At 38.4% G+C, this 26,140-nt stretch overlaps 1 protein-coding gene across 1 annotated transcript in view; it reads right to left on the bottom strand.

Moving 5' to 3' along the window:
• slc18a2 (solute carrier family 18 member 2) overlaps positions 1 to 25,932 on the bottom strand; it is a 50,163-nt gene extending 24,231 nt beyond the window's left edge. Inside the window, exons 1-12 of the mRNA XM_075482089.1 lie at positions 25,838 to 25,932; positions 25,514 to 25,680; positions 21,973 to 22,312; positions 13,303 to 13,361; positions 13,112 to 13,195; positions 11,689 to 11,781; positions 11,140 to 11,229; positions 10,932 to 10,975; positions 8,384 to 8,444; positions 5,040 to 5,135; positions 2,307 to 2,385; positions 1,016 to 1,067 (exon numbers count right to left, since the gene is read on the bottom strand). Coding sequence (XP_075338204.1) covers positions 1,016 to 1,067; positions 2,307 to 2,385; positions 5,040 to 5,135; positions 8,384 to 8,444; positions 10,932 to 10,975; positions 11,140 to 11,229; positions 11,689 to 11,781; positions 13,112 to 13,195; positions 13,303 to 13,361; positions 21,973 to 22,312; positions 25,514 to 25,646 — 1,131 coding nt within the window. The 5' untranslated portion in view covers positions 25,647 to 25,680; positions 25,838 to 25,932. The remainder of the gene's footprint in view (positions 1 to 1,015; positions 1,068 to 2,306; positions 2,386 to 5,039; positions 5,136 to 8,383; positions 8,445 to 10,931; positions 10,976 to 11,139; positions 11,230 to 11,688; positions 11,782 to 13,111; positions 13,196 to 13,302; positions 13,362 to 21,972; positions 22,313 to 25,513; positions 25,681 to 25,837) is intronic.
• Positions 25,933 to 26,140: the final 208 nt, after the last annotated feature.

Raw genomic sequence — 26,140 nt, 5'->3', positions numbered from 1 at the left:
GATTCCGAGCAGGCTTCAGTCGGAATTTTGGTCAGTAGAGGGTCAGTTCTAACAGGGACAGACACAGACTGCAGCCAGCTGTGCGCTCCGCTGAGAAGGTGATCGGCTGCAGCCTCCCATCTATCCATGACCTGCACGTTTCCAGGACTATGGGGCGAGCAGGTCGGATCACAGCTGACCCTTCTCTATTTGCACCACTCCCCTCGGGCAGGAGGCTTCGGTCCATTCGGACCAGAACCTCCCGTCACAAAAACAGTTTTTTCCCCCTTGCAGTTGGACTTATGAACACTTCATAATCACCTCACAACCTGCCCCAGTCACTTTACCATCATTAAAATTGCACTAATGAAGCTGCACTGTTGTTGCTCTGTATATTGGACACTGTGTATTGTTGTACACACCTTGTACATTTTATATTCATACATTTTTATTCTTTATTTTTTATTATTATATCTAAAGGGAATGAGCTTTCTTTCCAGTCAGTGTATTACTCTATAGCTCTGTTTTCAGTGAGAGCAAGGGCAGCCAATCAAGCAACGGCAACCGCATAGCGCCAACACCTACCTGCATTTCATAATGAGGTTGCCAGATAAGCTCTGAAACGACGCCAATAAGGGCAAACGACGCATTCTAAACCCAGCATAGTAACAGCTGTTTCAGAGAGCCTTTTAGGGAGGTTCTGAGCCATTACAGACCCAACCAATTTTTTTTGGGCTACATATCACATCACAGAACAAGGATTAATGCCCCATTCAACCTTTCTCTATCACCTTTAATGCTTGAAGCTGGTCCATTTCATTCACCAGTGATCTCAAACATCCCAAGGCATGAAATGGTTTAAATTTCCTCCTCCTTTCTTTTTTTTTGGTCTTGTTCGGCATCCTTGATACCTTGTGTTGTTCCAGGCATTGTTTGGGCTTCAGAGAGCTCGACCAACTGCTCTAACAAGCAAATCATTTCCCTGTTGCAATCATCATAACAGATCTGAAAAATGCTATGGCAGCCCCATACTTACACATATTACACTGAATCCAACCACTATCATTCCAATGAGAGCACAAAGCCATCTATAAGAGAAATAGGACATGTTAATGAAGCTAAAACGTTCTCAATTTCAGTCATCTACAGTAATCCCTGCATGAATTCCAGGGAGTTTGTCTGATGCAGGTATAAGAGAAAGTAAAATGATCAACACTGCATGGCCTGTTTGTACATCACATACACTATACTATACTTGTGTAACTTGTGTATAACTTGATAAGATATACTCTTGGTTAAACAAACAAAGCACTATACTTCCTCGGAAGAGGGGTAATGTTTTGTTGAAAAAGTAAGAAATAAAGGTTCTTTGAGTGATATCAGTGAAAAGTATGGAAATTCTCAGCATTAGGTTAGAAACAACATTGCTAATATGTCAGCAAAAGCACATTGTATTAAGTTCTTAGCTGCAAAACAATGAAGCACAACAATGCTATGTCCACCTCTACACAGCTACCCAAACCTGCAAGCCCGAGCTCATTGGTCAGTGATGCAGACCACTACCATGTCTGTTAACTGACAGGTACGCCTGGGATGAGTAATAAATAAATGTACATACAAATCATTCATTCCTTTGGAAAGAACTTGGTACCATGAATAAAAGGATGCTATACAGTTTTACACAACACACGCAAAATTGGACACTGTAAGCATTTCATAAAATTCCTGCCAAAGTAATAAACTTTTTGTTCATACAGGTCAAATCCAATGGTTAGTTTCACTAACTTGTAAGCTCGGGGTTTCAGGTAAAAAACATAATTTTGTATCTGTTTAATATCATCCAAACAAAAGAAGGGAATAGCAAAAGCAATTTGGATATGGGAAAAGCAAAAAGAATAGACAACAAAGGCTAAAGTGAAACACCAATATAAGTAGTTAAGAAAAGGTCAAAGAAATACATAATGGTTACAGTCAAAGCTATTGAGAAATAACAAAATCAATAGTGATAATTATAATGCAAAAGCCAATAACAAAAAGGAAATTAGAAAAAGCACGATATGTGGAAAACAATAAGGAAAAATAAAACTATTAGAATAAAATTACATAAAAAACAACAATAAAAATATTCCAAAAAAAAAGTAAACAAAAGAACTATCCAATCGAAGAAAAGACACATTCATACTGGAAACCATGTATCATCAAAGCTTCCATAAGGCCAGCCATACAAAGCTAAAAACACTGAAAACTCATTTAAAGGAGCGGAAACAGATAGCATATCCACAGAGGGAGACTGGGAGAGAGAAGATAAGGGTAATTTCCCTCCCTACCTTCCCATCTTGTGTGCCAATGTGCCGAAGATGTAGGTTCCAATAAGGTAGGAGATGGATGCTGGTATGAATGCGATGCCTGGGCCACAAAAAGACACACACAGACACAAGAGAGAATAATGGTTTGGGCAGGATTTCTAAGATAAGTAGATTTCTATCAGTGCCTCATCACTGAGCTGCTGTACATGTTGCATTGTCTGTCATGAAGACGACTTTCCACCTGTCACTATGTGACATCCTAATATCCTGTTCCCCTTTCATCCTTTTTATCTGACCTGGACTTATATTCAATACAATGCAGGACCAGAGTAATAACAGCAAAGACTTCAGCAATATGTACACACTCACACACACACACGAGCGCGCACGCATGCAGAACTGCAGATAAAAAACAACATATGACATATTACATCATGCCAATATTTATTTGAAAAAAAACTAAACTAATATCCAGAAAAACTAGGTGCTCAAAAAAAGAAGAGTCTGCCAGTCTGGAACATTCAGTTGTGAACATCTGAAACAGAAAAGAATCAAGGTGTTGCACTGGTCCAGTCAAAGTTCAAACATCAACAATGTCACGCCCATGGGACTATGTTTTTAGTTTTATGTTTCAGGTTACATTTTGGTTTTTAGTCTGTCATGTGTTTTGCCACTGTTTTTTCCCTCACTCAGTTAATTAGTTCATTCCCCTCACCTGTCCATTGTCACCAGCTGCACTCACTCTCCAATCACTCCCAGCCCTCTATTTAGTCTCCTGTCTCCCCTGTCTGTTTGTCGGATCTTTTCGTTTTGTGCCTTACATGTTTAACCAAGCCTTGTCTTCATTACCTGTTTTATCCATGTTCCTCGTCTCCTTAAAGCTAAGTATTTATTCCCATGCCAACAAAGCAAGGCTGCTCAATTTCTCCATTGATAAAATAAATTCACAACTCTACAACATAAAAAAATCATGTAGAATATAGCATATACTTTGTTGTCTACAGTAGTAGATCAACCCTCATCTTACATTGAAGCTCCCAGATCAAGGAAGTGACGTCGACGCAGCTTTAGCAGCAGAGAAGCTATTAGGCTTGTGTTGATAATAATAAACTCCTGGACTATTTTCAAACTTCCAAATGCATCGTTTTGTGAGTACAGACCATATTTGTACTACTGTAGAAGTTTGGTGTCATGACATGTGATTCTAGTGTGGTAATTTTGGAGATACTGCCAGGGTCCGTTAGCGTTTGTACTAAGCTATTCGGGATAACTCAGTAACTCGGCTGATGTTCAGCCAATATCGGAAAAACTTGGCTGGATGTCACGGTTCAAATGATCCTAGGGTGAATCTACTCCGAACCATCACTTTAAGTAGCTTAGAGCGCAAGTTTACTTTTATTTTACTTTTTTTTCTTCTTCTTCCTCGTCGAATTTCTGTCATCATCTGGTATAAGTGATACAATTGGCTATGAATCGCGCCCAAAGCAGCATGGGAAGAACCTGACGTCATTTGATAGACATTCGTAGCGCCCAATAAACGGCTCTAGGCATTCGTAAACCACGCCTCAAATACGAGAAAATGCACACCTAATTCCCAGACCACCATCTCATCGAGATTGTGGACGCGTCAGCCAGGCTAGCATTTTACTGCAAGGAGAATATATTTTTTTTGCTGAAGAAGAACTACTAGTGTCTCACAAATATAAAAAAAAATGTGCTTAACTCTAAATTTATGCTCATTTAGGGCATTTTTACTGCCAAGTGAATGTATTCCGTCAAACTCACCTTAAACCGCTTCCTCCTTCATAATTATACTATTTGTAATAATTTTCAAATGACAAATATTAGACAACTGTCCTATTATCACCACATTTATTTATACTCCTTACTTATATATTTCCTTCATTCAATTTCCGATCATATTTACAGGATTATTCAGTGCAATAAGCCTGAATTTTTCTTGCTTGAATAATTTACAAACTTGTTATTGAAATAATAATAAACAGACTTGCGGCATAACCCACAAGTTAGCTTGTAACAAACATTTTGGAAGCGGAACCTCAAACATTCTTTTTCGTCTTTTCACGTCTTTTTCATGCATGCAGGACAATTTTCCAGAAAGGAATATATACATTTTTTTTTTATGAATTTGTTTTTCAAAACATTTTACAGAAAATTGGAAATTGTTGACACTGAAAAGAATCTTTAACTATTGGTGTTCATCATATAATTAAAATCAACCTAATAGCAGAAAAGTAGAAATATCTATACACAATAGAATAAAATAAACTCAAACAATATTTGTTTTAATTTTCAAGTCAAGTTTTATAAATCGAAAGGTTTTATAATCTGTGCCATGTGCTGACCATCTCCATAATATCCAGCTGGGTCAATATATCAACCAACTAGATAAGTATATTATATAAACAAAAATTAACCTTACAGTTTTAGAATAAGAGTGACTACAGAACACAACTGAAAAAATAAGGACTAGTTTGTCTGCAAAAATAGGGTGTTCCACCTACTTTTATCCAAAATACTACAGTTAAAAACAATTATTTTGCTGAAGAGAAGCACATCTTTTCAGTTTAACACACCCCATAACTCTGACCTCAGTCATAGAAATATTGGCAATGGGCATTCTGGGGTTTGTATGGATCATCCTCTTTGCATGCATGCTTCAAAGGTGCTGTAACATTGTATGCAGTAATTGTCATGTGTTTTTCTGTGCATTGCACAGGGCTTTGTAAATACCTAGCTGCCATTTTCTGGTACACATAGTCTCCATCATCCAGATCGGCAGTGTTGGTTCCAACATAGCAATAGCCATATTTCCAAAACAAATGGCACCTGGGGATGAAGATTAAAGATAAAAGCGTACATCATCAATTATGTTCTGTTTTTGTTCTTTGGTCTTTGTGTGTTATTTTTCCGAACCCCCTACCACCTGCACATAAGCATACACAAAAATACAGCCTGCTCTATTTAACTTGATGATGCGGAAAAGGCTCACTCACATAGAGATGTAATTTCATAGCCAGAAACATTTGCATTACCCTGTATAAGAAGCCTAAGCTGGCACACTGACTAAAAAAAAAAGTAAAAAAGAAAATACTTTTGCATGACTGGATTTTTTTCTACTTCGTAAGCAAAGACAGACTGTATTTTGAAAGACAAAGACACAGAGGTAAGTCTGCAGGAAGAATGGGTGGTTACACATCCAGATCAGCTGTCCAAATATTAAGCTCTCTATCGGTTGAAATGTGTCATCATTAGGGATGGGAATCGAAAACCGGTTCCCAGTGTTTCAATTCCTTGGAATCGTTTGCCGATTTTGCAAACGATTCCCTTATCGATTCCAGTGGGCGCGAATGACGTCACCACGCAACGTTGTGTGGCGAGTCCAGTGCAGCCAGCAACCAACAGTAAACATGGCGGCCAAGCGGTACAAACGCTCGAAAGTTTGATTACACATCCCTAAAAAAGATGACAGGGCAACTTGCAAAGTGAATATTTCACCAAAGGGAGGAAATACTACCAAACATGCAATAACTATGAATGAATGATTAACGTCGGTGAATCTGAACCCAGCAACGTTAGCAACGTTAGCATGTCCTCGGCTAACACTGCAGGTAACTAACTAACTCACTAACTAACTAACCAACACTGCCTATCATGTTAGCGCCATTTGCCTCATTGTAAAACCTGCTGTTAGTAACGGTTAAGGTTAAATGAATGCCTTCTCAGGCATTACATTTAGATGAAATCATGAGAGACAGAGCCTGACTGGCTCAGAGCCAGAGGCTGGTGGTACTACCCCCAGTTCACCTCTACCTCCAGCTTCTCCTTTCACCAGAGCAGGGAAGAGTTAAATTACCCAGGCCATGATAGACCAATGTGGACCTCACCGTTGTTGGGTTTGTAAGGTCATGACTCGTGTTACTTCTAAACTAAACAAAGTTGATGCTAATCGACCGGTTTGTTGTCCTTTTTCTCCAAATGAGAATCGATAAGGGAACCGATAAAGAACCGAATCCTTAAGCAGAATTGAAAATGGAATTGGAAACGTAAAAATCTTATCAATTCCCATCCCTAGTCATCATCCATGTGATATAAGATGAACGTATATATATTTGACCTCACTATTTTTTTTTTATCAAGTAAGAAAAGTCTGTTCCATTGAAAAAGACTAAAGGTTGTCTCTCCACAGTCCATATAAGGGAATTGGGGGTAATGCAAACAATCAACAGAACCGTCACCCGAGACTGTAAGATCAAACATACAAATATGTGCACTGCTACCACAGAGTTTCCATTAAGTGAAGCAGATGCCAAAGAGATAATCTGTTCTTCTGTAGGCCTGCAACCCCTCGGCCAGATCATACCAAATAATGATTATGGATACTGGCTATGAAGTAGAGCAATTTTCAGTGACATGGGACTAAGCAAGACATGGACACACAGATCCACCTTGCCAGGTAATACCCCAAGGTAATTGAAATGTCATTCAGACTGGATACATGTGGCCAAAAGCAATCAAAGTGAGAATGATGATCACAACTGAAGTAGTTGAACTACCAAAAGAAAACAAAGCCGACTTTCAGGACAGCTATAAATACCTAGGGGTCCCTCAGGGAAATGGCAACCATGAAGAGGCTTCAAGGGAGTCAGCCACAACCTACAAAGATTAAGGCAAATCCTGAACGGTCAGTGGAATGGAAGGAGCAAAGTCTGAGCCATCAACATGTATGTCCTGACAATTATCAGATACTTTGACGGTATAATAACTTAACCAAAGAAGGAGATAGAAGCCACTTATATCAGGTCAAGAAAGCTCCTCACAATACACGTAGGGTTTCACCCCAAGTCCAGCACCCTGAGATTGTACGCTAAGAGGAAGGAGGGAGGCCGGGGACCAGTGAGCGTCAGAGCCACTGCCCAGGATGAAACAACACAGATCCAGGAATACATTTGTAAGATGGCCCCCAGTGATGAACTGCTAAGTGAGTGTCTCAGGCTGCTGAAACACAGTGAGGAGGAGGAGGAACCATCATGGAATGGAAAGTAAAGCCCCTACATGTCATGTACCACCAACAGATTGAAGAAATGGCTGACATTGAGAAGAACTATCAGTGTCCTAAAAGTGTTTCATGGAGCAGCTGAGGACTGGAAAATGTCAAGTTTGGTGGGATTTGCTATTGAAATTTTGTGATTTCTACTGAATCGAATTTCGCTCTTAGAAGAGTTTTAAAGATGTGTAGAAAAAAATTTCAGGCTAATTCTAGTCTTCCTGAAAATTTGCTTTGCCCTAGAAGCAACTCTGTGTATTCTGCCATTGTGTTTACAAAACTAAAATGGAGCCTGACATCAAAGTTTCTTTGTGCAGTTCTGTTTGTGTCACAGTGAAGAGGAAACTAACATCAGCTTTTAGAGGTGACACAAAGGAGACGATGCACATGTGGAGAAAAAAAAAATCGAACAATGTCCGCAATAACCCAGGAAAAAGTAAAGAGTCAATAGCGCTAGTTTGGCCATAAGAATGAGACCCTATCTTGATGTTTGTGGAAGCCTAGTAGGCATGCTGAAATGGGCATGTCTACCTGGTAGGTACAGCATATATTCATCCAGTTAGGGAACTTTCTAAGATCTCCTACAAACCTAAGAAAGTAGCTAAACTGTATGCACATGACAGCAACTGCAACAACAGTAAACCTGTTTTTACCATGTGAACACCCAAAAATGTTCAGACATTTTCTGCATTTGCTCTTCACACATATGCACTTCCAGAGTAATTAGTAAGTAGCTGGCTGAGTAATCTCAAAGAAGTCCAAGATGGATGCTATGGACATTTACTTTCTTATATGCAGCCTCTCCAGAACATGTCGGGAAATTTCAGTACTGTAGTTCAAGTGTGAAAAAGTGACACACAGCTGCAATCACTGTGTTTTTCTTGGCTATCTTTGCACCCAGCACTCAATAAACAATACAATTTGAAGCCAGTTTCAGAGCAGCCATTCCTGCTTTTTCTTAACAGATACTTCTCCAGAGTGGGCTGGCATTAGTTTCCCTCACATCCATTGTTTTCTATTATTTTCTTACCAGCTGCAATTATAATGTATGGATCCTTCATGAGTGTCAGGAGTGGGGTCCCCTTCTGACTCTGTGTGAAAGGGACAATTAAACCATTCTGTGTTAAATACAATGTTAAACATAATTTGTTTTAAAAATCTACATCTTACATTACCAACATTAAAGATATAAAATAATAATAAATGATAAATTATTGTATTCAAGGCAAAAAGGCAAAGTTACCAACACATATTTTAAATACAGTTAATCTGTTTGATCGTACTTCCTATCAATCTATAAAGAAATGATACACACAATACAATGTAAGAAAACAATGTTTTGTTAAGGTTTTACTTTCTATCGTTGTCAGGAATCTGCATTTCATTTGAGTTAAGCTGAGTCAAATACATTTGACTTCCTACTCATTACAAACAAGATCAAATCTTATGAACCCTGTGTTAGTTCATTTATTAAAAATAACTATAATTTCTTTCTACAAGTCTCCATGGAATATTGTTAAAAATAAATAACCGTGACCTAGACCTTGAAAGTATTATGCCTGCCTATAGAGATGATTTTTTTTCATAAATCTGTGTTTGTTTTGCGGCCAGACTTCCGCCACGCCGTCGGAAGTCTGGCCGCCTGCCAGACCACCGACTCCTGCCGCCACGTCGACGGAAGTCTGACCGCCCGCCAGACCACCGACTCCTGCCTCCACGTCGACGGAAGTCTGGCCGCCCGCCAGACCACCGCCTCCTGCTGCCTGAAGCCGGAACCCTTGCCGCATGCCTGGTTGGCCACTGCAGCCACGCCAGTTGTCTGCCCCCCTGTCTGACCGGCTTCGAGCTCCTCCCTCCTCCCTCCCACCCTCAGACTTTTTTGGTCGTCTGGGATCCGCCCCTTATGGGGGGGCTCTGTCACGCCATGGGACTTATGTTTTTAGTTATCATGTTTTAGGTTACATTTTGGTTTTTAGTCATGTCATGTGTTAGGTTTTGCCATTGTTTTTCCCCTCACTTACCTCACTCAGCTAATTAGTTCATTCACTGCACCTGTTCGTTCCCCACCAGCTGCACCCAGTCACCTATCACTCAGTCCCTATTTAGTTTGCAGTTTCCCCTGTCTTGTCGCCGGTTCTTTGTTTGTTATTCATGCCCTGTTTGTCTAACCAAGCCTTGCCACCGATGATACCTGTTTTTCCCCATGTTCCTCGTCTCCTTAAAGTTAAGTATTTATTTTATTTATTCCCATGCCATGCCAAGTCTTTTTGTTTGTTTTGTACAGTTAGTCTTTTGAATCCGCCTTTTGTTTGTACTTTGTTTTTCTGGAAAATAAACCCAGTTTGCTTTTGAAGTCCGCATCCGTGTCCTACCTTCCCCACACCCAACTTGACAGGTTGTTATCTCAGCTGGTTTGAAGCTGGTTTGAATCTCTAGTCCACATATTAAAGTTTCCTTGTTCCAGATACTGAACCCTGCAGTGCCCCTGATGTGCTCAAATGGGTATGAGTGTGTGAGTGATGATGAAAAAGTGCTGAATGTATTTTAATAGAGCTTTTGTGTGAATGGGCAATTGTGGCTTGTTCTTGAAAAATGTTTTTAAAGGTCAATACCACAAGAAAAGAGCTCCATAAATGCAGTCCACAATTTCACAGATATATTATGTGTCTTCCTGCAAAGAAGATATTTTTTCTTCATTAGTTATGGTCAAATGAGGAATGATGTGTATGGGGAAGTCATGGAGCATTGTCACATGTAGCTACTTGCATGAGGATTTTAGCGTGTTAATAGTTGATAATCAAGAACTTTTTTACTTAAGAGCTCTCTGGATTATCATTAAGCCTCCTTTAAAAAAGGACAAGCTAGCTGTAAGTACTGTTAATGTACAAGTTCTAGAGTGTTTAAATGACATATTAAGTTAGAAATTAAACACAAAGGCTGGTTGTGTTTAGATCAGTACATCAAATCAAAATTTCAGAGAAAGACTGAAAAAGCTGAAAAAATAATATTATGTGGAATAAAACCCGGATAATGTGAGCATCTGACTGCTGTAATATCATTTTTGTAATAATAATTGTTTCTGCATTTGGAGATGGATTTTATTTGAAAAAAACAAAAACCTTCGAGCTTACTGTTTTTATTAGTGGCTATTATCAATGCTACACATTAGCTCCATAGAATGAAAAAAGGACCCTTCATTAATTCCGTTAACTGCAGAGTCCTGTGTTTCTATACCTCAGGTTTTAGGTACATATAGTTTTAAATGATAGAATAAAAAACTTAACCTTAACCTGCAGGACTCAAAGTTCCTGCAACCTGGATATTAAACTGTCCAGATGCATTGCACCACATAACACTGTTCACTTATGTCAAATTTATGGTGAAAAATAGTCTTTTTACCATTTATTCAAAAGCAGGTGTTTACGTGTATAACTTCCATTGCCCCCCTTTTCTCCACCAGTCTGTTTAATCAAATGAAGCGTCATGAAATAGCTTTAAATTGTTCTGTGGCTGTAAAGGTCAGTTCAATAAAGTGAGATAATTGTTAGGAAATGAATTATCAAGACAAACACTCTCACCTCTGGTTCCACTTTGGTGGGCTGAAGAACAAAGAGCTGCAGAGCTGTGATGACAAAGTGAAGAAACTTAATGTGAGCCTCAGGTATCTTAACTATTATTGCAAGTTTGATGTTGGACATTAGGTGTTATTCTTTCTATTATTTCTACTGTAAATATCTGTTTGTAAATAGCTGTTTTGGGTGATAAAAAGAAAAAAAACAACTGTACCTCCATCAAACAAAGCCAGGAAAGCCAGAATAAGAAAAGGAGCCGTTTTTCCGACAAAGTCATACATCACACTGCCGAATGGTGGACCAACTGTAGAAGACACAATGGATGGTGAGTTGTGGAGAGGTTGACAAACTTGTAGCTATTATAACTCGTCCCTGCCAGCTCAAGCTGTAGCAACAGTGTCTGTTTATTCATTTATATTTTTTTTAATAACAAGTCAAGAAATGTCTGGGCCATCTGTCTTTGGTAGCTGATTAAATATCTCAATAGATTTTAATGAGGTATTTGTTCAAATAGAGGGTGCTCCCATTTATATTTCTGATTTTGAACAGGGTAGGATTAAATAAGTTATTCTTCCTCCTACTCCTTTCTGAGCATGTTAGAATTGATATAGCTTATTGTTATAACAAATATACATTTTGTTATTGTTCCCTTCTTTTTAACATGTTTGAAATAAAGATTTTATTTATTCGTTTAGACCTGGTGTGTTATATTCACTGAAGCGTCTGAAGAAATGTTGCAATATGAATGTGTGCATGTACATACCTAACACTCCCAATGCCAGACCTCCCAAGGCAATCCCAATGGCATGACCTCTCTCCTCATCATCTGTGTACACATTAGCAAGCATTCCCATGCCTAAAAACACACAGTATAGGTTAGGCAATACAAACAAACTTCACCAACTTTACAGACACAGCAGTTACTTGTAGAAGACAGCAATGTCACACAAGAAATATTATTTGTCTCTGACATTTGAAGAGACACTTAAAAAGGAGCAATTGAATTTCTTCCAACTTTAGTACTTCTGGTAGGAGAACAAACCACACATAAATGTGAGACTGTACAAGGTGTTTGGCCTTTGTCTTTGTTACTGAAGCGATGTTATCGTCAAACAAAGAATGTGGATAGATGTGGTATTTGTAGTATATTTACTGGTGAAGCTTATTAAGACTCCACAATGTGTTACTACAAATCCAGACATGGCCAGTCCGGCTGGCTAAGGAGACATGCTACTATTTCTAAGCACTTCAGCAGTAAAATTATATCATTTATGATTTTCTCATCCATCAGTTTTACAGTATTTCCTGTTTAGAAGAGCTAGCAGGATAGCGATACTAAGGATATGACTACTCAAATCAGTGAGTACCTACATAAACCAATGGACCTGATCTGTTGCTTCTGCTCTTTAATACTGAATGTGAGTTAAATTGTCATGTCAATGCAGGACCTAAACAACTAGTAGTATATCCCACAACCTTGAATCCCCTTCATTTAACACCAACATTCATTTAGACATTCCTTATTGCATTACAATGAGCAGTTGTTTCCCAAGCTTCCTCCTAACTACTGCTGTAGTAATTGGCTAGTAGCTAGTTTTCCTAGTTATGTTAATTGAGCCTATTTTAGCTAGATGTAATTTCTTTCAAACTACTGAAAAGTCCAGAAGTTGGTTAATTGGTTTCAATCGAAGCCTAGCACTTGAAGCTGTATGTTCATGCATGAAAGATCATTCACTAATAATGATAATGATTCCAATATGTTTTTAACTTCATTCTAGAGTATACATTTTCAGAAACAAATGATGTTGTTTCATGGTTCAACAAAAGTCTAGTCACAGTTATCATTTGAAAAGCAAGAATCAGATATGTGCTGAGAAATAGTGTATTGTTGCAAGGTTCTTGAAAGACTGGGCTGTGACTTCACCAATAAGTTATGATAACGGCATGTGAATACTGTCCTAAGAACAGCTAGGAGGACTGGGCGATTTACCTCTCTCAAAACCAACAACAATTAGGCCCCAAACAAGTCATGATTTAGCACTAATGGAAGTGAATGGACTTAACTGACCCAAAACTAATCCAATTACAGATAAAGGAATGCTAACATTTTCAAATACTGACGAGAAAATAGTTGAATAGCCTTATGCATTGCATATTCTAAAGAAATAGAGAAAAATAGATAGTACCAGCCACTGATGAGCAGGAGGAGCCCACACCTTGAAGTGATCTGGCCAGGAACAGCAGAGTGTAGCTTGATGAAAAAGCAAACACTTCACAACGGTAAAAACAAACAAAAAAATCAAATAAACAAGAACAATCAGGCATGAGGCAAGCATTCTGAAATTATGAAAATCAAGACAGATTTATGGACACTTACTGATAGTAGAGATAAACATGATACAGAAGCCAGCAAATATGGGAAGTTGATATCCTATTCTAAAGGGACACAGAGGGTAAAAGACAGATATTACATTTTTATGCTAAGAACTTAGTTCAGATTTTCTATACAAATACATAGTAATATCATTTTCAGCATCTAAAATGGATCCTCTGCCTTTGATGAGGATATTGTTGTAAAAATGAAACAATTCCTGAGCAGTCAGTCATCAATTAGAATACACTGTTTGTAAGCCAAAACAGCTTTGGGGGGGCTCTGTTCTCTATCTGTGTATAAGGAGTCAAAAGAACAGGTAGCCAAACTATGTTGTAACACAGAATCGTCACATGAATGAATTTGTGCAACACTTTCTTGTCAGTCATCATTTCTAGCCCTTTTAACCAAAACATCGGAGATGGATTAAAAGTTGAAAGCTGCTGTTGTGTTCCCCGCACATACCCGGTACGCTTCACTTGCCTTGTCCTCTGTTAGGAGTGAAGGTGACTAACAGCCCATAATAAGACTGTGTTCTCTCTTTGCCTCAGTTTCTGCATTTATGGGTGCCCATTTGAGACACTAAATATTGGTTTTGAAATAAATGCCAGTTAGAGCAGTCACACTTTTCCCTTTTGCCTAAAAATATCTCACACATTCTATGAGAGAAATCTTTGGACAGGCTCTTTTTCAATTTCTTTAATAAAATATATATATTTTAATTACTATGTATCAATATTTCATTTGATTATTATCTATTAATTTATTTTTCATAATAAAAACAATATGTTCTCCCTCAAGAATTTAAGTTGCCAATTTCAATGTTTATAACAGGCCCTTTTTGTACTTCTTTTATAACCATACCAATTATCTTCAGTGCTTCTTAACGCATCTTAACGTGGCAGATTTATTTTTATATAACCTTTATTTAATCAGGAAAAACCTAATTGAGATTAAAAATCTCTTTTTCAAGAGTGTCCTGGTTGGCAGAATAAATTGTATAAAAATGAATGTCCTACCCAAGTTTCTTTACCTTTTTCAGACACTGCCAACACCAATCCCCAATTCTTTAAAAACTTGGATAAACAGATTTCTAGATTCCTTTGGAACAATAAAGTTTCCAGAGTTAAGCTCAAAACTTTGTGTCGTCCAACTGAGGAAGGAGGGCTGAGTGTTAATTTCGTCATCTTTTTTTAATTTAGTCTTAGTCACAATGTCGAAAATCAATTTTAGTCTTAGTCATATTTAGTCATTGCCTTCCCAATTTAGTCTTAGTCTTAGTTACAATGTCGAAAATCAATTTTAGTCTTAGTCAAATTTTAGTCATTTTAGTCAACACTGTACATGATAGAACTTCTCCACACACTGCTTCTCTTTTTAACACATATCACACTGTACAGAATAAAAAACTTCTCCACACACACACACACACACACACACATTAGCTAGTTACCGGTAGGTAACTGATCATGACTGGCTTTACTACTATACCCAATCAATTTCAACACCACGTGCATCTAAGTTCGACTACTTTTCGGTCAGTATTTGCCACTCTCATAGTAGCTAGCTCTGGTCTGGCGAATCTACTACCATATTTTACTCGCCAAAATATTCTGATCAACACAACACAGGCAGACGCGTATTTGTCATTATCCCACTGTCCGAACACACTACGCTAACTCTTATGATTCTGACACACTTCTGATTATGTTAACATTGAGTGCTGTTCACCATGCTTGTCGGAAAATAACCAATTCAATATTATGATCAGTCATGACCAATGTTTCCAAAAGCTTCTGTGCGTAAAAGCATCTCTCTCCAATTGTTTTGATATGGGCGACAAATAACACCCTCAGCGTGACGCTGTCAGAGCTAGTTAGCTAACTAAAGGCTCTAGCATGGTTGCCGCGTCTGCTCGCGCGAGCGGTGTTGATGACGTCACGAGTTCGTGCACGCCATAGGACCCTATATAGTGGCGCAAGTCGTTGCGCGCCAGTAGTTGCAATTTTCTCCGTCACAGAGGTGGCGCTGCTACGTGAAGGTTACCTCTACTCTACAACCACGAAAGTGGAGAAGAAAACAATGCCGCTGTCAAGAGCAAGAATACTGTAATTAATGATACTGCTGCAGTTTTCGGATCATTTTAATTTTTTAATTCAGTTAAAAGAGGTGAAGGTTTGAAGCCCCCGGCATCAACAGAGTCTCTGCCCTCTTCTTTGCCTTCACGTATCTGTCCCGTAGCTTCTTCCACACATTCTTACAGAACTCTCCCTCTTTCCCCAAAGTTCTGCCAATCTTCTCTGTGCACCAGTTTGGGGAGTTTACGTGCTCCCTGTGCTGTTTCACTGCAGTTTCGTACAGCTGCCTGTACAAACGCACCTCCTCACTGAGCCTGGTCTCACATCGGTCCATCCGGTTCGTTGTGCTCGGCGCCGCCAAGTTACAAAAATCTACTGGTGCACGACAACGCGCTGCGCCGTCTTTTCAAGGGAAGCGCCAGGCCTGCAACGTCATTTTGACGTCACGGTGCGACACCGCCGTGACAGACGCGGCAACCATGCTACCGCCTTAAAGTTCTGTGGGACAGGCGCCGTGCAGGGACAAACAGGGCAACAGCGCGTAATCTTCTACGAAGTTCAAGAAACACTTATATTAACAATTACAAATTAATTATAAACAATTACATTTTTTTATGTCCATTCGTCCATGGCTTGTAAATTTCGTCTTGTCTTAGTCTCGTTAACAAAAATCATTTTTTATTCTCGTCATATTTTTATTTTATGGAAGCAATTTTGTGCGTCATCGTCTCGTCATCGTCACGGGAAAAAGGGGCTTTTACGAAATAAATACTAAATATCTCATTATAAGATATTTTCCTAACAGAGCACTTCGCTCCCAAACTGCAGGTTTACTTGAGGTTCCCAGAGTTTCTAAAAGTAGAATGGGAGGCAGAGCCTTCAGTTATCAGGCCCCTCTCTGTGGAATAAGCTGCCAGTAAATGTCCGGGAAGCAGACACCCTTTCCACTTTTAAGACCAGGCTTAAAACTTTCCTTTCTGATAAAGCTTATAGTTAGGGATGGCTCAGGTGATCCTGAAACATCCCATAGTTAAGCTGCTATAGGCCCAGCCTGCTGGGGGGCCTCATCTGACACACCTTTCCTCACTTTACTCTCTTTATGTATATGTGATATTATTGTGGTCATTAACTCGTGTTTCCCTGTTCCAACAGATATCCTTTGAATGGTGTTACAGTGCCGCCCCCCCCCCCCCCCCCCCTTTCTGTCTTCTCAGCCCCCAGCTGGTGGAGGCGGATGGCCACCCTCCCTGAGTCTGGTTCTGCCAGAGGTTTCTTCCTGTTCAAAGGGAGTCGTTTCTCTCCACAGTTGCCTCAGGCACGCTCAGGACGGGAGATTGGACCGAAAAAGAAAAAAGTTTTCAGTGCAATCTGTTGGTTTCCTTAGCTAGGAAATTGTTTTTGAATTGGCTCTATATGAACGAATTGGATTATTTTATGAATAATTATGATTACAATTAATTGAATTCCAATTGGCTTGAATTGGACTTTATTATCTAAGTGCCTTGAGATGACATTTGTTGTATTTGGCGCTATATAAATAAAAATGAATTGAATTGAATTGAACGAAATATTTTCGTCATCGTCCTGGTTGACGAAATTAACACTGGGCTGAACCTTCCTGACTTTCAGGTATACTATTGGGTTGCTCAAGCTAGGGCTATCTGGACATGGATTAAAAACTTCCGGCATGGAAACAAATCGAACAGTCTCATACAGCGGAAATGTTGTCAAGTATCCCATTCATTAACTCCTATCACAGTCACAAATGCATAACGCAAAATCCAATGATAAAGCACACATCTAAAATATGGCATGAAATCAGAGTAAACTTCTTAAGTGTCTGACGCTACTGGGGGACGTCTCAGTTTTGCCAATCAATGTGAGGGACAAAGTTCGCTTTATCAGACCGGCTCTAATTGCAGCTAATAAATGTAAAGCCATTCGATGGAAAAGTGGGGAGCCCCCTGGTGTTTCCTTGTGGCTTAAAGAGCTCTCATCATACTTACCCTCAGAAAAGATTATGTTTAATCTCAGGAAAAAAACTCTGCTTTTTGATAAATGCTGGGGAAGCTTTGTGGCCTTTTTGCAAAATAGCACTTCTCTTAAGGCGAGACACTACAGGTGATTAGGGTAATATTTTTAAATAATAGATATCACCATGAAACTTCCTCAGTTGATTACTTATACAAGTATGAAAAATTTTAGAAATTTGTATGTTTAATTATGCAAATTAGGCCTTATCTCATTAAATATGCGCACATTTGCATATATTTACGGAAGCTACATCTGAACATATGATAAAGCCAGGTGCCAAATTCTTTTCTCATTTTGTTTACACACAAAATGAAAAGAAAATTACAGAGGGATTTCAGGATATCTGCTTTCATTTCCTAGGAAATCAAAATATACTGCCCATAGCCTAAAAAACATAAATTTTAGCCATATTATTTTATCATAATGTCACATAAATCAGGCCAGGAATGATTTATCAACAAATCCTTCAGTAAATATCTTCAGAATACTGCTAAGTGTATAACTGGAAAGTTTGGTGTTAGTAGGTGCTCCATAGGCTGAGATATTGATACTGGAAAAATACAAAAAACTGATTTTGAGAAAACAGCATTTAAAGATTTAAATAGGGGAATTCATTTTGGTAAATTTGGGCGAAACATACAAAACAAAATGTGATGAAATAAACATTTTAATTTATGTTTTGAAATAACACATATTGAATGAGTAGACTGGCCCAAAATCTAAAAATTGACCACTGCATGAAAAATCACTGTTTTTGCCTGCCGTGTCTCGCCTTAATCGTGATGGCCATGATAGACCTAGCCACTTAAAGTCTTTCATTATGTACAGGCTACTGCATAACTTATCCTGCAAGTATATCTGTGTTGTGCACCTTTTCTTTTTTTTTTCCTTTTCCTTTTTAAACCTTAAATTTGATTTATTTATCATTTAGCTTGTGTATTTTTCTTGTTGTGACTATTATGGATGTGAATGCTAATGTGTTGCAGTATTGTTTATACCGATTGTAAGTGGGGGGGAGTAAAATTTCAAATATCAATAAACATATTGTTAAAAAAAAAAAGAGTGTCCTGGCCAAGCAGTACATTAAAGAGTTTCAGACAAACACATACAGAAAAAAAACGTGAAACTAAATTTCAATACATTAAAAACACAGAATCAGGTCAATGAGTTTGTCAATGAGATGAGTTTGAACAAAGCATCTTCTTGGAGAATTTCTAGTGTGTCCTGGTGTTTTCTGTCCTTTTCTGTCATCTTGACTCCATGATGCTGAGATCCAGGGTCTGTGGGGCCAATATGCTGTCTCTTTATCTCTTTATGAATTTCTATGCTACTACAGAACTGGACTAACTTAGTTCTGGAGCAAGACTGTGCTGCTCAACCCACATGGTGGTAGTAACAGCCGCTAATTTGAAAGACAGCCCTTTGGCTTCAATTGGCTGTTTATGTTTATGCATTTAGCAGACGCTTTTATCCAAAGAGACTTACAATTGAAAAAATATACAACATTACAGCTAACATCAATTCTACCCCTTCAATGAGGCATTCTCTTACAGTCATTCTCTTTAAATTGATTGAATATGCCATCCTTGGTCTCTTTCTTTGCAACCCACCCCTGCTTCTACTTTTTAAACTATGTCTGACTTAATCAGGGTCATGTTTGCCATTGATGCTGCTCTGTTATGTGCTCTGGGGAGACCTTTGCTGCTGCTCTCTCTGCTCTCAGGCAATCTGTGTTTGAACATGGAAGGGCAGGGAGGTCACAGAAAAGAACTATACCACCAAATACAGTATGTACTACTGCAACTGCACATGGTAATAATGATCTTTTGACAAAAGGGATTCTGATTTAAATGGGCTTTAGCTGCTAAAGGCTCCACTTGCTACTCTTTCTCAGACATTCTCTGCCAAGTAGTGTACAGTCAGTTTACATGGCTGCTGTAAGAGCTTAAATCTGCCAAGTTACACTGTTGAGTTGACTAAATGTCTCTGGACTAAATTTTTGAAGCATCAGCTTTGTGTTGTACATTTTCATTTGTTAAAACATGAAATGACAGATTAGTGCAGCAATGAAATGTAGTACCAGCAGTAACTTCTAAATGCTGGAGTCAAAAACAATCATGAAAGAATACACAGATAACATTAAAGGCACAATGTGCGATTTTTATGTCATTTTGAAGTGTATTGCATACAAAAAACACCTATACATACCATAAGAGTGTGCAGAAATAATCCTACTGGCATGTCCTAACCAAAGTTTATACGCAGCATAGCTGAGTTTTACTGCAGAATTAGCAGGCTAAACTGATAGCGCCGGACCGGCAGTTTTTCTGGCCAGGAGGTGGCGATATAGAGTAAAATCAACCTCCGTTCAACCCCAGGCAGTAGAAGAAATCGCTGGTCAAAGTGCATTTCCACGGACTCCATTAGTTGCCTCCATCTGATGAAAGCATTCCCTATATTAACGCGGGCTTGGCCCCTTTTTTTGTCTGATATTCTTTTAGACAAACTTCTTTCGGATTTTCCGCTGGCATTTGCCATCTCGTTAGCCTCTCTGAAGCCACTAGCACCTGCTCTGAGGAGGAGTGAGTGGAGTGGGCCGGCGGGTGCGGGGCCAGCGCCAGACAATTTCTTCTACTCCCTGGGGTTGAACGGAGGTTGATTTTACTCTATATCGCCACCTCATGACAAAAAAATCGCACATTGTGCCTTTAAAAACCAAAATGTTTGTCTGAGCACATGTTAATTTAGGTGACTGCTCCCATTTTTATGCGGGGCTTGGTGGGTTTTGGGATAATTTTTTGAAAATGATTTTTTTTTTTTGTGACAGTCTATCACACTCATTTATGTAGGCTAAAATTTGAGTGACTCACCCACTGTGTAGCTATCCATGCATCATCAGACAAATGCACATGCACACACATGCAAACACACATAATCAGGAATTGTGCTCCATTTAATTCAGCTGGATTAGATCTGTTGTATCTGCCATGGTATTAAACCATCGAAACAACATCAACCGGACATGTTTATGATGTGCAGCATTTGATTTCCCCCTTCTGGGAATCCAAAAGGGAGTATGTTGAAGCTAATTTTCTTCAATTTGTGTTGGATATTGCCATAGATATGACCATATGTTACTCTGTTTTGAATCTTCTAAACATAAGAGGTCATTTGAACCATAATTTTGACCCAGGGCTTACCAGAAGCATCTACAGCCTGAGAAGAAACCTGTCACACTGTCATGCTATCTATTCTTTGCTTTTCAGTTTTTTTCCCTTTTCTCAAACATTTGTTTATAGCCTCACATTAAATGCTCACACAGGGATGTATTACATGCCAGAAAAAATGATCATGTTACTTCCAAGATGATCCTCATATATCTCAAATTGAGGTAAACACTGAGGGAACATAGATTCAGTCATGCCATTTGTTCAAAATCCGCAAACAAATTTCACATGCAATATAATAGCTGCACATAGATTCATAGCAATGTCACCTGTCTTTGTGTGAATGACAGGGGCATGACTTATACTTCTGCTTTTATGTCTGCATGTACCAGTGTTTCTATTATCTGTAAGTCATGTACTTAAATCTTGACTTTATATTTGCTCCCTTTGCTCTCCTTGTTACCACTGTTCATCACAATGACAGGATTTTAATGTGATCAACATGGAATCATATTTCTGGAATTTAAAAAAAATAATAAGAAGAATTAAACAATACAATTTCATCTTGTATATATTTCTATATATACACGTGAAGTAAAGAAAAATGCCAGTCAAAAAGACCCATCTCAACAAGTTTACCTCTGCATCTTTTCTTTCCCAGGGCCAGCATGTCATAGTTATTTTAAAATATTGAATTAATAATCAGATAATCATTTTAAGACAAAATTTCTGTTACTACCAAAGGTAATTAAAAATTTAAAAACTGAACTGCAGAAAGTCCACATAAATGACATTATCTCAACTTGTCCATTCAGAGCAAATGAGTCAGATCCTTTAGGCTTGTTGAAGGGTTTTAGTTATAGACTAAATAAATGAGAATGTATGCACAGCTACACACTGAGAAATCCACTGCCTGACCAAAAACCAAAAAAGAGAAAAAAAAATACTCACATACTCCAATGTTTTGGAGTATATTTAGCTTTGATAATGGCACTCATTTACCTCAACACTGTTTTGATGAGCTTATGCACTTCAAAAACATCAGTTATATGAACCTTTTCTCCAAGATTTTGTATGATTTGTATTGTGATAATGGGAAAATCAAACAGCTGCATTCAGTCTTTTCCAGCATATCCCAAGGATTGTCAAAGGGGTTAAGTGCTAAACACTGATGTGGCCAATCCATATGTTAAATGGTCCCTGTGGCACTCTTTCACAATTTGAGGCCAATGCCATCACGGAAAAAAAAAAAATAGAAAAACATGGCCTTTCCAAATATTCAGGCAGTCATCAAACCTATTTTTTTGGGCACATAACATTGCTGAACATACCCTGACCAACTGAACCAACTCAAAATCATTTGTGTAGTTAAATTTAGTAGTGGCAGAAAAACCTACCTGTTTGTGAGTGGCCCAATGAAGGGGTTGGTAATGAGCTGCACAGTGGCCTTGGAAGCAAACAACAATCCTACTTTGACGTTTTCATGTAGCAGCTTGCTGGTGGACTTGGGGCAGTCAGAAGAGGAATTCTGTGGCAGCTTCGTACTAGCAGGGATCGGAGGAACCAGGTCAGAAGGCCTGGTTGTGGAGTTTGAGCCTGACACTCTGACTGTGTTGTCATATAAGGACACAATAGTGTGGAAAGACCCTGGATGATCCTGTTGCGACAAGCTATTGTTTCTTGCAGCTGTATCTGTTGACTCGTCCAGGTTGTACAGGTAGCTGGGAATTATGGGAACTGGTGAGCATAAAAAGGCAAAATTGAAATTGTGAATTATAGGCCCAGTGAAAAGTAGATAGAACTTCAGATGAACATCAGCACATGACATATTACCTTGTGACAAAAACCAAGTCAAAATGCAGAGGCAGTGTGTATAAATCTCCACACGATAATCCAACAGCTTGTAAAACCATCTTTAGCAGCAATAACTTGACGCAATCATATCAGCCTATCTCATCGTTGTGGAGGAATTTTGTCCCACCCTTTTTACAACATTTCATTTAGCAGGCATTCATTTCTGCACAGCTCTCTGAAGGTCCCACCACAGCATCTCAGTCAGGCTGAGATCTGGACTTTGACTGGACCATTGCAACACCTCGATTCTTCTCTTTTTCACACATTCTGCTGTAGATCTGCTGCTGTGTTTGGGATCATTGTCCTGTTGATGAGCCACTTTCAGCCCAGCTTTAGCTGTCGGACAGATGACCTCAGATCTGACTCTAAAATACTTTGGTATCCAGAGGAGGTCATGGTGGACTCAATGGCAACAGGTATTGTGGCTTTAAAACAAGCACACCGTACTGTATTATCAAGCATGTTGGTGCTGTCACATCTGTAACATTTAACATGTCAACTAAAGCCTGAAGAACCTGAGATGTATCCCTTTGATTTATTGCAGTTTCACTGAGCATTGCACAGTCTGACCTTGAACTTGCTGGGACGTCCACTCCCGGGAAGATTGACAGCGGTCCTGAATGTTTTCCACTTGTGAATAATCTTTCTCTCTGTAGAATGATGGACTCCAACTAATTACACATTGTGTAAAATGTAATGTTTGTTAGTCATCTGAGGTTATATCTACCTCATTTGTAGACCTGGTGTAGACCAAATTCATTGAGATATCAAGACCAATTTTCTTTATGTCTTGATAAGTCTTGGCTTGAATTGGACTGTATTATTGAAATGCCTTGAGATGACATTTGTTGTGATTTGGCGCTATATAAATAAACTGAATTGAATAAGTCGAAGCTTAGAATTGAAAGTTGTTCGGTAAAATCTGTGGATGAGCCAAAGTAACATGTTTTTCTAGGAACAACACACTGACCCCTGCATCAAAAGTAGTCATAGGAATTAAAATCAAATGTAACATTCAGTAATATTCAACAGTTTTAATATAATTCTAATACCACAAAATAACATTGTATACACTTGCAGTGTCAAGCCAGTGGAGATGTTTAAGAAAAAAATGCAGTTCACAGAAAAAATTTAATTTCCATTGGTGTAGCCATTAGAAAGATATTCGTAAAAATATGTATAGGGCTAATGATTCATTTTCACTCAAGGTACAAACATTTCTTGTGGCATGGCATATTGCTTTTGGTCATTTCAGGGCTTTATTTTGGCAATTTCAACTTGAAAGAAAACAAGAAATGAAGGAAGAAATAAACACAGAAGGTCATTTGGTGAATGTCCATTGCCAGATTTAGCTGGGTAGCATATGGGTATTCTAAAAGATAAAATTAACTTAGATTTGAGAAACAACAGGGGGCAAGGTAATACAGCACTGGGCTTGAAGCACAAAGGCAGTGTGTGCGTAATAACACTTATTGGTAACTGAAATCAAAGAAGTGGATGCATGGAGGTATTTCTATTGTAACAAATGTGAAAAAAAATTGGAAATGAAAATGATGTCTTACCTTCCTCATGGCACACTTGTTTGTCAGTTAGCTTACAAAATGAAGAATGATAAATGATATTCATAAACAAGACCCTGACACAATGTCGTTTAAATGTCATGCCTTTAAAAAAAAAGAAACATTAGTTACTAGCCTTTTGAGATGGATATTTAAGTTTGAGTTTCTGATGAAAAAGGGATAAACCTTAACACAATACTACTACTACAACTACACTAGTATCACTACTACTACCAAATATAATGATGATCATAATAAAAAGAAGAAGAAGAAGAAGAAAAAGAGGAGGAGGAAGAAGAAGAGGAATAGCAAGATAGCAATGACAATGATGATCAAATAAACAGGGTAATGATGATAATAAACATCAGATAGCTTTGACAGCAGAAGCAACACTAAAATGCAAAAAGAAAGAAAGCGATGTAGCCCTACTTTGGTCTAGGGACTGAAACAGACATTTCAGTTGGGATATTATATGATGAGTGTTGATGTTACCAAAAAGTACAACATGTATTCATCACAATATTATGATGTTCGTGCCATAGTCACAAAATTAGTCATTTTAATATATCATTTTCTTCTTCTGGGATGTAATACATTTACATATTCTTTGTTTTGCCAATAAATCAGGAAATATTTTGCCAATAGAATTGAGAAAAATGGTTCCATCTGTTGGAGAATGTCTAGAATCTGATTTAATACCAGACACGAAAAGCTGGAGGTCTGTAGATAGCAGAGCTGAGGGACAAATGGTGAAATGTTTCTGCCTATATGATTCAGGTATAAACCTTACTGTGTCACAGATGTAACAGACTGACATGTTGAAATTTCGTACTCGTAAGGAAACAGCAAACTGCCAACGCTGATCTCAGTGCGTTTACAGTCAATATTTGTAATAAAAAAATAATCCTTTAAAAACCCTCAATTGTTACTGATAATGCCCTGAAAAGACTTACATTTGAGGAAAACTTCAATTCCTGAATACAAATCTGCAAAAGGATTTATAAATTTCTTATTATTATCTAAGTGCCTTGAGATGACATTTGTTGTATTTGGCGCTATATAAATAAAAATGAATTGAAATGAAAGTATTTCTTACTCATTTTCTATCTCTATTTATTCATTTTGTTATCATGGGGAAGCTGATGATTTCTGATATTTCACATTCAAGGATGAGCTTTGGAAAACCTAAATATCCCCTGAAGGGGAGTTTTCATTACTAACATTAAATCTAAAGTTTCAATTTTATATTTTGAATATTAACAAAATTGGGGAAAATAAGATATTAGATGAGATAATCAGTAATGGAACAATTGGTTGGTTTGGTGAACACTGTAATAGAATAGATACAAATTCATATTTGTGAATAGATATTGAATATGATGAGGGTATTTACAACAGTTGAAGACTGTGTTCACATAAAGTAAGACTGAAACAACATATAAAAGACGGCATATTTGGACAGACATCACAACTTGGTGTGCAAAGAAAGATGAGCCAAACTTTGCAGTAACGGGAGCACACCTACCTACTACAGTCAGCAACATGTTATCCAGGAGCAGGGCGACGAAAACAATGAAGAGAATCAATTTCCTCGACTGTCTTTCTTCTCTGAGCCATTTGATCAAATTAAACTGCCGGAGCGCATCTAATCCCCCCATGGTGATAGTCCAGAAAAGGGTACCGCAGGTTCTCCTGAAGAAATACAGATCAGCAGCAGGACATTCAATTTGAAATATCTGTACTTAATAGAATACTTTGTAACAAAAATCAAGATTTGCAAAGCATTTGTGAAGGACTGAACAAAGTGTTCAGTTTGTGTGAAAAAGTGAGCACCCAGGGGATCTCCTACCTTAGACGCGCAGGGACCAGCAGCAGCTGAGCGGGGAACGGAGTCTTTCTACTGACTGGACCCGCTGCTGACGTCACTCACCCTTTCTGTTTACATCCTGTCAGACTTTTTTTCAGATAGTCAACCCGGAGATTCTGCAGTTTAAACAACAGACCTGAGATATCAAACAGGAGGACACAATGTGAAGATCATCCAGACTGGCAAAATCGTGATATTTTACGATTTACCACCAAACTGAGATTCATTGGCGTTCCCAAGAGTGCGCGACAGGAATATCTATCTTGCACCTTAGCTGTTCGTCAT

This window comes from Odontesthes bonariensis, chromosome 2, assembly GCF_027942865.1.
Source record: "Odontesthes bonariensis isolate fOdoBon6 chromosome 2, fOdoBon6.hap1, whole genome shotgun sequence".
NCBI lineage: Eukaryota > Metazoa > Chordata > Actinopteri > Atheriniformes > Atherinopsidae > Odontesthes > Odontesthes bonariensis.
Note: the sequence above shows the minus strand (reverse complement) of the source record. Positions and strands in the feature narration are given on the sequence as shown.